This window comes from Pithys albifrons, chromosome 2 (assembly GCF_047495875.1).
Source record: "Pithys albifrons albifrons isolate INPA30051 chromosome 2, PitAlb_v1, whole genome shotgun sequence".
In the NCBI taxonomy this organism is placed as follows: domain Eukaryota; kingdom Metazoa; phylum Chordata; class Aves; order Passeriformes; family Thamnophilidae; genus Pithys; species Pithys albifrons.
Genome location: NC_092459.1, coordinates 36,017,369 through 36,033,894, shown reverse-complemented (window position 1 = coordinate 36,033,894; position 16,526 = coordinate 36,017,369). Strand labels below are relative to the sequence as shown.

The 16,526-nt window shown below is 36.7% G+C and overlaps 1 protein-coding gene across 1 annotated transcript in view; it reads left to right on the top strand.

Annotated features, from left to right (window-relative positions):
• The window catches only part of MDN1 (midasin AAA ATPase 1), a 93,058-nt gene that overhangs the window by 12,386 nt on the left and 64,146 nt on the right, over positions 1-16,526 (top strand). The window contains exons 8-27 of the mRNA XM_071548754.1: positions 980-1,083; positions 1,650-1,764; positions 2,802-2,995; positions 3,696-3,777; positions 4,462-4,557; positions 5,517-5,629; positions 6,175-6,323; positions 6,424-6,484; positions 6,976-7,187; positions 8,586-8,689; positions 9,630-9,774; positions 10,304-10,400; positions 11,034-11,147; positions 11,764-11,911; positions 12,056-12,166; positions 12,971-13,122; positions 13,569-13,747; positions 14,116-14,324; positions 15,421-15,567; positions 16,287-16,428. Of these exons, the coding sequence (XP_071404855.1) occupies positions 980-1,083; positions 1,650-1,764; positions 2,802-2,995; positions 3,696-3,777; positions 4,462-4,557; positions 5,517-5,629; positions 6,175-6,323; positions 6,424-6,484; positions 6,976-7,187; positions 8,586-8,689; positions 9,630-9,774; positions 10,304-10,400; positions 11,034-11,147; positions 11,764-11,911; positions 12,056-12,166; positions 12,971-13,122; positions 13,569-13,747; positions 14,116-14,324; positions 15,421-15,567; positions 16,287-16,428 (2,674 nt within the window). The remainder of the gene's footprint in view (positions 1-979; positions 1,084-1,649; positions 1,765-2,801; positions 2,996-3,695; positions 3,778-4,461; positions 4,558-5,516; positions 5,630-6,174; positions 6,324-6,423; positions 6,485-6,975; positions 7,188-8,585; positions 8,690-9,629; positions 9,775-10,303; positions 10,401-11,033; positions 11,148-11,763; positions 11,912-12,055; positions 12,167-12,970; positions 13,123-13,568; positions 13,748-14,115; positions 14,325-15,420; positions 15,568-16,286; positions 16,429-16,526) is intronic.

Sequence of the window (16,526 nt, the reverse complement as noted above, 5' to 3'; positions counted from 1 at the left end):
TTTAACAAATTTCCTGTTTTCAGCTGCAGAATGACTAGTTAGACTGTCATCTTTCGCTTTGGAAATAATGGCTACTGAAAACATGTCATCTGCAAGAACAATGTGCTGTATAGGCCTGCCCGATACTCCACAGATAGTTGTTTCCTTTCACATCTGTTCTGTAAAGCATCCTTTGCGTGACTGAATGAGCTGACAGTTTGTTTATTGGGTTCTAGGCTTCTGAAATACAGAAAATTTGTAAGAAAGTTAAGAAATACTGCTTCTGTGTACTAGACAGTTCACTGCCAGGGGGTCATGCACTTGTTTACTTCTATGGATTCAACTCATTACACTCGCCATAAGCATGCCCTGAATAGTATCCTGCATTCATCACGTTCTCCTTTTCTTCAGGTCCTGCCTGTAGGCATCCTGTTCCCTTTTTCCATATCAAAGTGTCTCTGCTTGCCTTCCTGTGTGCTGAGGCTTCCTTGTGGTCCTCGCTCCCTTTTTTCCTGTCACTGCCATTACTGTCCTTCAGGGAAGAATAGATTCTTTAAATAGATCCCAAACTCTCCTGGGGGTAGCACTGAAAAATGTCGATGTTTGAGAATGACACCTTTGAGATAAAGGTTATCTTTGTTCAGGCTTCTGATGTGAAAGTGTCTAATAATTAATTTGACAATTTAGGAATAAATAGTTTTGATTTGGACTTTTAGTGTGAAGGCTATAATTTTCATTCTCTTATCAAATCTGAATACAGGAGAAAGAAGATAGGTAAACATTATACCTTTGACTGCGGCTGCTGATTAAAATTACTGGGGTCTCTGCAATTCCTCTTAGCATCACTTGGAAGAAGAAGCTGCAGGAACTGCAGTTGCTGACAATGTAATGGTGCTCAGTGGAATTGCTCCAGCATCTCAAGTGTGAAATGAGTGCAGATGGTTGTGCTGTCAGTTACAACTTCACAAAAAAAAATTGTTTTATAATTTTTCATCTCCAGATCTCTGTGCTGATTCCTCTTTTGGAGAAAAAAGAATTGCTAATTCCTGGTCGTGGTGACTGTTTAAAAGTAGCATCAGGGTTCCAATTTTTTGCAACCAGGAGGTAGGTTTGTAAACTTAAATGTGATTGAGAGCATGGATATTCTATTTTTAAGTCTGAGGTACTTGGGCAGGAGTATTTTATCAGTTTCTCATTAACAAGCAATAGAAGCCATAAAAGCTGTGAAATTATTTTTTTTGCTTGAGAGTCTATTGTATATTGCTCCCTACTATTTAGACTTTGGTCCAGTGAGCAGAACAGAACTGTTTCTACAATGCTCTTCTATCCGAATAGGCAGAGCAAACAGCAGAGCATGATGGTTTACTAAGTTAACTCTTTTTGTGCTTTTTCTGTTATCACTGTCAGTTAACTTAGTGTCAGTTGTCTTTCTGAAAGTATCTCTAAGGAGATTTTGCACTATGGGGGGAAAAACACTGTGATAAAAGAACAGGTACAAGGTAAGGTAGGGTATGTGACAGTACAGTGATAAACAGTGCATCATCTATGCATGCACATTATGCTGTAGCAGCAAAACGTAACCTTCTTTGATGCAAAGGAATATATATTGAAAATACTGAGTTCTTCAGCAACACTCAGTGTGCTGTGTTTCTTCATGTTGTTTTATTTAGGATATTCAGTTGTGGTGGAGGTTGGTACAGGCAGCAAAGCAGCCATGCTGCTCTTTTGGACAAATATTGGACCAAAATACATCTGGATAACATGAGCAAAGGAGAACTTAAGGAGGTATGGTGTATGTTGCTCTGTTGTGGCTTGTGAATAATTGTTTCAATTAAGGGTAATACATGTTTTTAAATAGTAAATTCAATTCTTGTTATTTTCAAGTTGCACAGTACACCTTCATAATTTCAGCTTTGTGCTGCCAATTTTAAAGTAAATGGGCGGTTTGTCAGAGAAATTTGGAATAAGTTGAAAAAAAATTCCTGGAACTTGCTGTGAAAAACACAGTTCTTTGTGTGGCTCTAAGAATCAAGTTACTTTGCCACTTATCATCCCAGAGAGATTTAAAAGCAGAGAGGAAAAAGAAAAATTGAGCTTACTATAATTCTGATTTCTAAGCTTTGAGTTGGAAAATAGTTGGTCAGTTATCAATTAAAAATAACTGCTTGACATCTTCTGTTGGAAATGTTTGTTTTGTGTAGTTCTTTAGAAAATTAAAGGACCCCAGGACTCATGGGAAAATAAAATTCTGTGGAGATTTGCCTTGTGATACAGAGTTCAGAATAGGATCTGATTTTAAAAGAACCTTGCCTAATGGAAAAGGTGATGAATAGTCTCTAGCAGAAGAGTTGAGGAGAAAGCGCTGAATTTTCTGGAATGTAGAGGATAGTTTTTCAGTAGAATTCATTTGCTCCTTTGGACTTTATACATGAATGCTCAAATAAATTCAGTTATAAAGAAGAACAAGGGGTAAGAACTACTATTATCTGTTGCAAAGTTGTGTGATCATGATTTGAATTTAGATAGGGTTAAATGTACCTTTTGTATTTCCTGTTGGTGTTTGTGCAAATGTATTAAATGAATTTGAGTAGAGTTGAGTTGGCAAAATTAATTTTTGGCATCAAATCAATATGAAACAAGCTATAATAACTTCTGTTTTCTTCAGATGAAAGATTGCAAGAGAACAGTTTCGTGTAGCTTCCTGGCTTAGGTGTATATTGCAAGTGTCTTCCAGTAGAATTTTGGCGTCTGGGGTTTCTTCTCAGTGCTAATGGTTAATTTTTGTGGTGGTAGTGGTTTGGTTTTGTTTGTTCTTCTTTCAGGTCCTTCAAAGGAGATACCCCAACCTTGCTCTTGTAACAGATCACTTGCTGGACATTTACATTGACCTTACAGGAGACAAGTATCAGGCATCTGAAAACAGTGCATCTCACTCCAGTCATGGCCCAGAAGATTCATCAGAACCAAGATCAGAACACAAGAAACTGAATCTGGAAGGACGAGAACTATCTCTAAGGTTGTCTTTTCTTTTACATTTATTAGAAGTCAGCTAGCTACAAAGATAGAAAGGCTTATTTTTGTTATTTTCTTAATGATTTTTAAAATAATGATAGAAGTTTGAATAATCAAACTGGAGTTTTTTAAAAAATGGAAAAATACATTTTTCATTTAAAATACCAATGAATGTATCTTCTAAAGAAACTCAGACTAGATTATTTAAACGTGCTATTTGCCGTACTTACACTTTTTTTGAGTAGAAAATGTAGGTTTTTTCATATGCAGTGCTCAGTAGGTATCAGGCCATAAGAGTTAATTCTTAATTAATGTTAACAGAAGATATCAGTGCTAGTTAAGAACTGATACATGCTGTATAATGTTCTCACAGGAGCTAGAAGCTAATGTTTTCAGCATTTGAATATATTTCCCTATCTAGATTATTTCATACTGAACACTGACAGCATTCTAATTTACAGGTGATTGAAAATAACCAGATCTGTAGTGTCCTATTAATTTCAGAATTTTTATGATGAAGTGTATCTTGATGCTGAATTATTTCTTCCTGTCATACCAAATGTCAATTCTACTCATGTAGAATTTCTGTAACGTGTAGTGCTTTGTGAATTAGTCAGTAAATATTAGGTGTAGGTGGTGAAAGAAGGTGCTGTGTGTTTTGACTTGTTTAGTACCAAATATTTTTGTTGTTTGCTTGTTTTTAGAGACCTTCTGAATTGGTGCAGCAGGATTGCTTACAACTTTGACAGTAATTCTTCAACCACAGCAGTGAATATTTTTCAGGAGGTGCTGTAAGACTTGATCCAGAAATTGCTTACACAAATTCTAGCATTGTTTCTCAAAATACTCCATTTGGGAATGTGAGATGGGAATTTATGTCTCATTTTGACTGAAGCAATTCGACTACAGTGGGAATGTTTGTGATCTGTCTAATCAGAGGCTTTAATTGCTATTAGGGAGGTTGTTTGCAGTGGTGTGCTGAAAGACTTACTGCTGTCATACAAACAGCGTGTTGCAAAATAATTTCAACTGATAAGAGCTGGGATTCCATGTGACTGAGAGTAACAGTTTTAAGTTTTTTCCTTTTTATTGTAATATGATGCTTCTTTTCTATTTTCCTGTGCATCAGTTTACATTCCAGATTGGGAATTTTTTGAGTGTGCATCAGTTAGAGACAGTTTTGAGATGTTAGATGTTAGTGCTACTTCCTTCTCATTTTGGTCCATTCACCTAAAAATATCTTCTAGGCATTGAAAAATTTTTATTTTTCATAGAAACCCACTACATTACATAGTTTAGAAGTTCTTACTACATCCTTTTGAACTCCATTGTTTGACTTAATCTGTGGACTGTGAAATGATTTTATTTACCATGGCTGGATTGGATTTGGGCTCATTTAGATTAGGATGGTGCTTGTGAGATCAAATCATACAAAAGTAGTTTTCAAGAAGTTGGTTTTCCTCTTGACAGGCATTAGACTGTTTCACAGCTATGCTGTCCAGCCAAGGGAGCAGACAGAAAATGGCAAAAGTTATTGGAAGTAAACTAAACATTTCCAAACAGAAGGTATGTTAAGCTATAATTAACACGTTTATTGCTAGTGTTTTATAGTTTGCAGTTTTTCTGCTGATTAATTTAAATGTTATGCTATTTTTTCTTTAAAATTATACCCATCTTTCTGTCACAAACACTATTTTAGTGCTCTGTTCTATCTCAGGATCTGTTTTTCTCCTGTTTTATATTCAGCTGCAGTTTTTTTTTCCTCTGAAAGTTCCAGTGAATCTGTTTCAGACCACATGGCCTCATCATGCAAAAGAAGGATTGCACAGCTGGAACAGCACAGCTGCCTAAGCATGTGATACTTCTGGATGCACAGAGAATGTGTTTCTGGGGTGGTTTACAGTGAACATTAATCACTTAAATGAAGAAATCAGAGAGAAACAGTGTCTTTACTACTACTTGTCTTGCAGTCATTGATTACAAAATCAAGTACCTCTCTGAAGCTTGGCAATGCTCTATAAAGGACAGAATTAAACTACAGCATTTTTTGTCAACTATTTGAGTATAGAAATTTGCAGAGAAAACTCCCTCCTTTGTTAGTTTAAGATGACATATGCATCCCTGAAACTTCTATGCTTGTCCTTCTTTGCATTATTTCAGAACAGGAATTTGCTATTCCCTGCAAATGGCAAAATACACAAAGAGTTTTTTTGAGGGAGGCTGCTTCTTGGTTGTTAAATGAGCTGTTCAAGTTTATGTAGTCAAACCACCATGGAAATAGATAAAGTATAGAAATACAATGGCATAGACCTGTTAACAAGTTATTAAATGGAAAGTTGTTTGTACAGATAAAAACACTTCTGAGGTCCTTCAGTATTTTTGGTGATGAGTAAGTAAAATCTGCAAAACAGAATCTTGCCTTGAGGAATTAGCTCGCTGCAGAGTAATACTGTTAGCATAGCATGGGTGTTCTTAGTGTGACATAAGCAATATCAGTATTGGAAATGTTGGTGCTTTCTTCACAGGTAGAGTTCTTTTGTGAACTCTATAAACCAGAAATTTTAATACGGGAACAAGAAGTCTCTGTCGGAAGAGTGTGTCTTGTGAAGAAACAAACCCAGACTCTCACTGTACACAGGTACAGTATCTTGCAGTTTCCGTGTAAATCGAAATATTTTGTGGTGGAAGAGAATAGACTGCAAGTCACAGGGTTAAGAAAAATGCAAATGGATGTTTTCATTTTATTGGAAGGAATGTGAGAGTTCTCTCTCTTGTGATCTGAGTTTTACCTTGTTTATCATTAAGCTTGTCTGCATCATACCTCTGGCAGCCAAAGTATGGAGATTGTCAGCTTTTTTGAACTAGAGTGTCTTCAAAGCAGTGTAGGCCCGCAACTGTTATAATAAAATTTTGATGAATCTATCTTTATAAAGGGAGATTTTTGTAGTATGTGTTGCTAACTCCATTGTCCAGGAAGTTCTTTGGAAACCCTGAATTGCTAGGTTGTATCTTGAGAGAAATAAGTACCTTATAAGGATATCTTGGAACTATTTTTTTCAGACTTGTATGAATTAAAAAAAAAGAAATATCCTAAATTCAACCACTACACAAAAGAAACAATAAACTTGAAATGAGCTCCTTGATAAATCTTAGTTTTGAGTTGCTTCTTTTGGTTTTTTTCAGAGCAAAACAAACCTTTGCTGCCACACGGCCATCTGCAGTACTGATTGAACAGCTTGCAGTGTGTGTTACCAAAGGAGAGCCAGTGCTTTTGGTTGGTGAAACAGGAACTGGCAAAACCTCAACTGTTCAGTACCTTGCTCATATTACAGGTAAATAAAGTGTGAAGACTGTAACTTACATGAAGATCATTTAAAGAACAGCAAATGAACAAACGCACATGGTGATGGTGCTTTCTATTTCTGTTTCAAGGACACCGTTTGAGGGTTATCAACATGAACCAACAAAGTGACACAGCAGATCTATTAGGGGGGTGAGTCACTGAACATTCTTTTGTCTGTTCTGAATAACAAATTGGCAGTATCTGTTTCATAATAATATAAATGTCTTAATGAACATGTTTGCGTTCAGACACCTTGTTGTCCTTGCTGAAGAACAGAGCAATTTCACTGAATTGTGTGCACAGCTGTATGTGATAGTCATTTGGAAGCACAACCCAATGTTTCTTTAAAAATGGGTAAACTGATCAGTATAAATCTGATGTAATTTTCACTGTATGTTCTGGTTGGTAGTATTAAAAATATTTTACTTATCAAGGTGGTCCTGTCTTTATAAAATCTCATGAGGTGCATTTAAAAATGTACCATTTTAACTTTGTTCATTAGTTGAGTAAAAGACTTTGGAAACCAGTGTTCATTCATGCACATTATTATTGTTTCAGTAGCTGGTTTGGGGTTGGTTTCTTCTTTGAGTTCACAGGTTCCTGTGTCACAAATAAGTAGCTATTCTTTTGCTTCTCTTCAGTTACAAGCCTGTGGATAACAAGCTGATCTGGCTCCCTCTGCGAGAGTCTTTTGAAGAACTCTTCTCTCAGACGTTCTCTAGGAAGAAAAATCAAACATTTTTGGGACACATTCAGACCTGCTACAGGCAGAAACGTTGGCATGATCTGCTAAAACTAATGCAGCATATTCATAAATCTGCTGTTAATAAGGAAGTAAAAGAAAACGCATCTGGTGAGATTTCAGACTGATCAAAGGCACATCAGTGCTGAACCATTGCAGAGAGTAGATAAATGCTTGTGACTTCTTTTGTGCTTTGAATTTGGGTTTGTTTGGGGTTTAGTTTTTTGTTATCCCCCTTTATTGCATCTTCTGGTTTTGAGAAATGCAGTGTCTGTCCACAATACGACATGCAAAATATTGTTAGAATCGTGGTTAGGTTTGTATTTGGTTTAATTTTTTTGCTTTTTCTAACTCATCACCACTGTCAACTATGTCTGACAATGTGAAGGTTGACTTATCTGATCTATGGTACCCATGACATCTGGTGTCCACTCAAGCACTTACTCATTTGCTGTGCTTGGTTAGCAGTCCTACTGCTTTGTGTGTCAGTCTTTGATGTGAATGCATCCATACTTTCAGTCCTGGAACATCCTTAGGTGTCACAAATAGGTCCTATTTAAAAAACAAAGCAAAACAATGGCAAAAAAAGCCCAAACCCAAAGTAATAGCTGGTTTTGGGTAGTAGTACCTTGCTTTTGACTTGTTATCGTTGTCTGTGACTTGCCTAGTGCTTTAATTTTTAAGTTGTTGGGGTTTTTTGTTTTATACTTCACAGCTCATTTTGAGGCAATGTCGATACTTTATGTTGCATGGAGTTGTTTCTAGTTCTAGACCAGCAGAACAAGTGACAGGTTAACTTTCATTCAGTTGGGCCAAGTAAAACTACTTATGATCTTTACTCTTCTTTTAACTGTTTCTTTTGAATATGCAGATACTAAAATAAATGCCCACAAATCTAAACAAAAAATAAGTGTTTAAAGACCACTTGTTACAAGTATTGACAATCCTAAAATACATACAAGCTGATATTTGTAACTTGCAAAGTTACGCAAGTAATTCTGATGCTGTATGTAGTTCAGACAGCGATTTTAAGCAAATACCTGAAATCAGTGCAATAGTAAATAATGTCACAACTGATGAGCAACGGTGTTTTTAATATATACTGAAGAGTTCATTGTTAATCTGTTCTGTCATAGGGTTTATAAGTTTGAATTTACTTTTTTTGACATGTGTCTTTCTGTCTCTGGAAATTGGAGAGTGGTAACAGTCAAAATGGAACAAAGTGTAGCATAAGTATTTGTTGCTAAGCTAGGAATGAATAGCAAATTATCTGTACCCATAGGTCAATATTGTTCAGTTAAATTTAAAAAAATAAAAAAGTCACGTACAAACAAAACCAAAACAACAATTTTTTTTATTCATATAATCTGTAGAACTTAAATGTTTTCATTGCTCAGACAAGTTTTCTGTTGTATCTTTGTGCTTAAAGCAGCCTGATGAAAATACTATTGTTGAACATTTTTTTAATATTGGTTTGATGGTATAAACTGAAATTTGTTTTGCTTACAGGCTCACCACTGAAGGAAAAGTGGGAGGCATTTGGTCTTAAACTGAATCATGCTCATCAACAGATGAAAATGACAGAAAATGCTCTCCTCTTTGCATTTGTTGAGGTATTCATAGTTGCATTTTGATACTAGGAGGAATAAGGAGAAATATTTAAATGACTTTACAATCAGTCTTATGTGAATAACTTCCTGAGAAGAACCTTGCTGTGAAGTAAAGCGTGTTCCGTGATAACTCTGTGAAACAGTGTGATGCTTGAAGGATGCAGTGGTTAGATGTGTGGTGGGAGAAGAATATCAGCAGTGTGTCATATCATTTCAACTGTATGAGATTAGAAAAAAACTTCCTGACCAGTCTCCAGTAGGACATGCTTCTGCTTAGGGATTCCTCTGAAGGATTTAATATTAAGAATCTGTGCTGTTTATCTTGAAGTGCTTTTTGTAAACATTTCAAACCCATGATATGTTCTAATGACATTGTGTGATTAGGAGAGACTATGAGGTTTATGCACACTTGTTCCTTGTCACTCGGTTAGTCTGAATATATGCTCTCAAATTTCATATAAAGTGTGTGAAATGTTGACCAGTCCTCTATAAGACGTGTGTGTATGAATAGTTGGAGAACCTTTGATGAAGTATAATTTTAATTAGTAAGATATAATTTCCTTAGGAATGTAATATTATTTGTGTGTTTTGCTTTCTTTCAATTAGCTGTCTTTATTCTCATGTGGTGTCAGTGAAGTGTGTGCACCACGGTGGTGGGTATCACTGACAGGCAGCATTGTGCAAATAAGAGATCTTAATTCTGTTATATTTCAACCAGTCTAAGTGGTAACTGATGTAATGGTGATGACTAGCTGACTTCTGTGACTTGTAAAATAATTGCTGTTGTTGAGAGAGAGCAGTAAAACTGCTATTGCTGTAAAAGGTCTGGAATTGCCATTTGTTTAATCAAGCCATAGATTGCACACCAAGTATTTTCAGTATATGACTGCTTCAGTTGATAGATTGTTGGCGGTGGTGATTAACAAATTGATCTTATTTTTAGGGCACTCTGGCACAAGCAGTAAAAAAGGGAGAGTGGATTTTATTGGATGAAATCAACTTGGCTGCAGCAGAGACCTTGGAGTGCCTGAGTGGTTTATTGGAAGGATCATCTGGGTCACTGGTGTTACTAGACAGAGGAGACACAGGTACCATTTCTGTGCTTGCTTATGCTGTATCTTGCTATCTAGTTGTTTTTTCCTATTGTATATGGCTCAAAGTAAGTTGAATATTTACTATTCAAATGGAAGTGTGCCAAAGAGAGTGGCGTGGTGTTGGTAGACTTCAAACTTTTATGCAAAAACTGGGAGGTTGAATTCACTGCAACTCAGGAGATTTCCACGTGCAGAAATTGTAGCTTTTACCTCTTTAGACTGACTCTACACAGAGCAGATCTTTCTGGTGCTCCCAGTAAGTGTGGCTGTCTCTAGAGACTATTGAAGGACTGTAACTTTTTTTCTTTATCAAGTTGAGGTAGCTTGATGGATGCTTGTGAAGATGCAGATACATCTGATAAAATTTTCCAAGGTTATTGTCTAAAAAATTTTTATTCTGACATTTAAAAAAAAATAGTGGTGCAACAATAGAAAGCTGGCTTAGATAAAATATACCTTATTTAACATAATGAATATCCTGTGTTTGTCATTAACCATGTCTCTTATTTCTGTTTCACTTTAGAACCTCTTGTCCGTCACCCTGATTTTCGCTTGTTCGCATGCATGAATCCAGCTACAGATGTTGGAAAGAGAAATCTTCCTCTAGGAATAAGAAACAGGTAGGAAATAATGATTCTGTGACAAAATAATTAGTTCACATTCTTTTTCAGATTTTAATTAGTTTCACAAGTTGACCAAGTGAAGAATGCCTTGTCTGAGGCCTGAGGATATAAGTCTGAACTCAAGTTTACTGCCTGTGAGAGATGCTTTCCGCATTATGATGAAGGCTTTTCATGAAATAGCATCAGGAACCTGGACATATTAGTCATAACAAAATTAGGAATAGGTGGTATCTGAAGTGTCCACTCTTTAAAGTAGAGATCATCAGAAAGTCCACTTTGAAAAGTGCTCCAGCTGTGTCACTGCTTCAGTGTTCAAGCTGTAATATTTGGTTATCAACTGCAGATTGTTTAAAATTTTAATTTAAGAAAACGCATTCCCATAGTTCATTTCCCATCTAATAAGCTGAAATAATTCAGATAAATTACTCGAAAGAAATAGAAATACCTCATTTTTTTATGTACTCTTGTTCTTGAGTCTCTCTGTAGGTCATTTGACAAGCAGTATTCTGCTACTTGAAAAAATTCAAACATTATATGCTAAGAGATTAATATATAATGCAATTTTTAAAATTTGGCCAGATGTCTAAGTGTTATGGATTGATTCGTTTTTTGATGGATTTATTCTTATAGATTTACTGAACTTTATGTAGAAGAATTGAGAAATGAAGGAGACTTGCAAATACTTATTATGGATTATCTGAGAGGCCTGAATGTGAGCAAAAATACAGTACAAGGAATTGTGAAGTAAGTTGATTGTAATCTCTTAAAATTCATGATGAAATAAGTCACAAAAAGCATGTAATTGTAGTCTATGGTTAGACCATTTTGGGAAACAGTATAATGCTTCCTATGCATCAATTTGCATAGCTTCAGGAAAAGGAAGAGAGTAGACATCCCTTTTCCTAATTCTGAAGGTTTCTCTATTTGTGGGGAGGAGATTTAAGTTTTTTTAATTCAGAATTGTTTTCTTGGTGACACCAGTTTAAGAACATTGTTGTTGCAGTCCTGTATCTGAGACTAAAACGTTTTGTTTCTGTTGATGATACCAATGTAAGTCATGTGTGTTCATCTAGAGTTGCCTTTCTTTCCCCTAGTTTAAGGTGAACTATCTCATGTTTAGAACATGCCAAATTGGTAGGCACTCTGCATATCAAGCTCTCTCAAAAATACGGCTCTAAAAATACTCTGTTACTTTGCTTCACTGACTATACAGATGGCAAAGCTTGGCATGGCTTTCCTAACCTGGATCTTTTAGGAAAAGTAACAGTTGGAGATAAGTTCAAGTGTTCATACTTGGATTTAATTCCTTAGTGCAATGGTCTGATCAATAACAGCTCCTTGTAACTCTTTATTTTTGCAGCTTTTATTTGTCTGTGAGAAAGGAAGCAGAAAAAAAGTTGGTGGATGGAACAGGCCACAGACCTCACTACAGTCTCCGTACACTCTGCAGAGCACTGAGGTTTGCAGCCTCTAATCCGTGCGGCAGCATACCACGCTCACTCTATGAGGTGATTACCTATGTTAGCATTTGTCTCAGTGTGTATTCACAACAAAGATTGTTTGGGATAATCCTCTCACATGCTGTGTTGAACAGAAATGGTTCGTTAATCTGTGTATTTTTTCCTTATTTTTTATTTAATTCTTCTTCTTAGGGCTTCTGTTTGAGTTTCCTGACACAGCTTGACCGAGGTTCTCACCCAGTAGTTCAAAAGCTAATTTGCCAGCACATAGTCTCTGGCAACATCAAAAGCCTTCTCAAGCAGGTAGGTAACTAAGCTTCTAAAGAGTTTAGTGTTCAGAGTAGAACTTGTTTTGAGTTGGCTTCTTGGTTTTTTCCTCTACATTTCCTTCTTGCAGTTCTGTTTTTCATGTTATAGAGATAAGAACTACAAAAAATTAATACCATTTCTTTGTGGGTTTTTACTTTGCTTGAAATGTCGATATGTTCATTAGTTTATTTGTTAATTTGAAAAAATACTGAAGTCTGAATAATTAAAGCGTTGTGGAGTGTGGGCAGCTTAATGCAATGACTCCAACTGTAAAGCTTTCACAGACTTTTGAGAAGCTTTCACAGGCTTTGTATTTTTAGACTCTGAATGCAGAATATATGGATATGAAGCAAACCTTTGTGCTTTTTCTCTAGTGGGACAGGAAAAATCTCACTAGTGCTGGGAGCCCACCATCAGTTTGCAGTGGGGTGGGGAAGCCAGTTTAAGAGAGAGGTGTTTCTTTAAGAATAAACCTCTTCATATTGGAAAACATACATGAGTATAAAAAGATCAAAACAAATTTTCTACTTGAAAACACCCTTCAAAATTCAGTGCTAGGCCTCTTGAATCTTTTTTATCTTTGTGGCACTGGCAAAGATCATGACCCTGAAAATTATCAGTCAAGTTTGTCCTGTAGATTAGAGTCTGTGGCAGAAGGTCATTGCTTACTGCAAAAGTGCTCAGGAATTAATTTAAAATTACTTTTTACAGAATATGTTGCGGTGGTGTAACAGTATTTTTTTATTAGCAAATTCAGACTCATTTGTATAATCTGTTATTTCTGTCGTATTTCCTTAGCAAATACCAAAACCCCAAGGAGGGAATTTTATACTTATAGAAGGATACTGGATTTCAGCTGGGGATAAAGAACCTACTGTAGATGAGAGTTATGTGCTAACCCCTTCAGTTAAGCTTAATCTGAAAGACATGGTCAGAGTTGTGTCAGCAGGGTAAGTTTTTCAACTTTTTCCTTAAAAAAAAAGTTTAATATGTTTGTTTAGGCCCTGAGTCTTGGTGTCTCTCTAGCCTTTATTGTTTGGATGAATAATGTGTATTTTCCTTCTGTTTTACAGTTAACTTTTCATTACAGTGTGACTTGAATTTATACCTGTATTTCTCGTTTTCTTAAACCATCTTACTGCCATACGTTCTTTTATTTAAGTTAGAATCTAGGTATTTGCAGTTAAAATAACCTGCTTTTTTCAAGGTGCCATGAAAAGCTTCATGGGTAGCTGTTGGCACTTGGGTTGTTAACCATGTTAGTGTGTGATCTTGGAATACCCCATGTGAGATCAGTGGTGATGTTTTGGTAATGTGGTTTGATAATGCTGACACCTTTTCCATGAGAAAGTTAAGGCTCGTGCTTCAAACTCGCTATTTTGGTTATGGCTCTTAGGACTCACCCAGTACTGATTCAAGGAGAGACCTCTGTTGGTAAAACCAGTTTAATTCGCTGGTTGGCTGCTGCTACTGGGAATCACTGTGTAAGGATTAACAATCATGAGCATACTGACATTCAAGAATATATTGGCTGTTACACATCGGATGCCTCTGGGAAGCTGGTATTTAAGGAAGGTGAGTGACCATGACCATGTTATATATACTCCAAATTCTTATCTCACTTCACTGTTTATTTCTTTTCTTCCTTTCTGCTTAACTTGTCTATTATCTTACAGTGGAGAGATGACCTGTCATAAAGTTAGTAGTTGCACATTAATGACAATCACTTATGTGAATTTCAGCAAATTCTGAAGAGCTCATGTCTGTCTCATCATACATATCTTGTTGGACATAAAGGAGATAATTCAACAGTTTAAACCATACTGTTGCTTTATTCTCTGGATTAGCATTTATACTGAGTGAAAAAGGGTTGCTAAAAGTGTCTGCTGCTGTTAGATTTGCTTTGTTAGATTTTAACTAGGACTTTTTCTGTTCCCTCCAAGGCGTTCTCATAGATGCAATGAGAAAGGGCTACTGGATTGTTCTAGACGAGTTGAATTTGGCTCCCACTGATGTCCTGGAGGCTCTCAACCGTTTGTTGGACGATAACAGAGAGCTGCTCATTACTGAGACCCAGGAAGTTGTCAAAGCTCACCCTCGCTTCATGCTGTTTGCTACACAGAATCCTCCAGGTCTCTATGGTGGCAGAAAGGTCTGTATAATGTGTTCCTTTAAGTAGGTAAGACTTTAGGGCATTGACTCTCTTATATGTTTAAGTGTGATGTGAAAATATTTTCATGCGTAGCTCAGAATCAACGTGTATCTCTCAAGAAGGAGAGACTAAGTGCTTTATTGAACTGGAGCTCATGTATCTTTTAGGAGCAATTTAGAGCATGGTGCTAATTATGTCAAGGTCATGGGTTCAGTGGCCATATGTGCCACTCACTTAAAGGTGGGACTTGATCCTCGTGAGTCACTTCCAACTCAGAATATTCTGTGATTCTGTAAATACTATACTTGACTTGGCATTTCTTGTTCAAGAGCACTTGAAAAGAGATTCTGCTTAGGCTGTTGATGTCCATTTTGTACTGGTTTTGGCCAATTTTCTTCATAGTGACTGGTATGGTTCTGTGTTGATAGCACAGGAATGTCTTAGTTGTTGCTGAGCAGTGCTTACACAGAGTCAAGACCTTTTCTGCTTCACTGCCCCACTAGTGGAATAGGCTAGGGGTGCACGAGAAGCTGGAGGAGACAGAGCCAGGACAGTCAACCTCAACTGACCAAAAAGATATTCCATACCATGTGAACTTGTGCTCAGCAATCAGAACTGGGGGGGGAAAGGAGTAAGTGGAGTATGTTAGGTGCTTGTTTCCCCCAGTAACATTTGTGTGTGATGAAGCCCTTATTTCCTAGACATGGCTGAACACCTGCCTACTAATGTGAAATGATGAATGAATTCCTAATATTGATTTTCTTGCACATGCACCTTTTTCTTTACTTAATTAAAACTGTCTTTATCTCAGCCTACAAATTATCTCACTTTTGCTCTTCCAATTCTCTTCCCCATCCCATTATAGGGAGAATGAGGCTGTGGCTTCATGATACTACTGCAGTTAAACCACAACACATGTGAAAGCTTTTATCCTCATGTAGACTGTCTCTTAAGATTTCTTTCATTATTTATGTATATGTACTAATTTGCATGGTATGACACTATCCATATTTCATTTGGATGTGCAGGAGAAGATATATAACATAAGGAATATCAAAGGAAAAAGTGCAAACAATAGTATGGTCTCTTATTTTAGGTTTTGTCCAGAGCTTTCAGAAATCGTTTTGTGGAACTGCATTTTGATGAACTGCCAAGTGCTGAACTGGAAACCATCCTGCACAAGAGATGCAGTTTGCCACCTTCATATTGCAGCAAGCTTGTCAAAGTCATGTTAGACCTGCAAGTATGAGAGTCTTTCTTCTTTTAGTATAAGAAGTGCAACCATATTTCGAAGTATTATGCACAAAGTAATAGCAATTCCTTGGGAGGGGGCAAGGGGAGAGGTATTGTTATCTGAAAGATATTTAAAATCATTACCATAATTGATGGAAGAGAACCCACCAAGGTAGTAATTCCAGTGCCAGTGGTTGATGGAGAGTAGGGAAAGTGATGCCAGATTTGAGAGGAAGCTGGCAGAAAAAAACCCCAATCACCAGAGAACCTGGGATTTGATATGTAGAATTATCACTTGCTCTGGATCAAAAGTACTGTATTGAATTTTTAGCTGTCTTTGGATCATGTAAAATTTGCTATTATTTCTAAACAGTAATTGTGGATGTGTTTGGACACTTCTGTGTTCAACAGGCATTTGACACTTAGTGTGTAGCTAAAACTACCTTGTATTTAAAAGCAATTACAGCAGCAAAACTAGATTTTCTTTCATTACAGGTATATATTTTGTTCTTGTTATTTTTTTTATTGTTAGCTCAATTATTTTGTTCCTGGTACCTGTCAAATACTTGCCTAAAACGAGTTTGTGTCTGGGAGTTGTGACTGAATTAGACTTTTTTTTTCTGTAGAATTTACTTGTAGAAGTGTCACAGCAAAGCATTCTGATGAGCTTTACTGGAGGTATTTGAACAAGTTCATGAAAGAATGGCTCATGTTTTGTTCTTATGGCAGTCTTACCGCAGGGGTTCGACAGTGTTTGCTGGGAAGCATGGGTTCATTACCCTGAGGGATCTGTTCCGCTGGGCTGAAAGGTACAGGTTGGCAGAACAGCTGGAGAAGGACTATGACTGGCTTCAGCACTTAGCAAATGATGGTGAGCTCTGCTGCCTCAGCTCTCTGAAGTGTCTGTAGAATTGCTTTCCAACCCTAGTTCTCAAGTGTGAATTTTTGTTGCTGATTAACCGGGTGGTA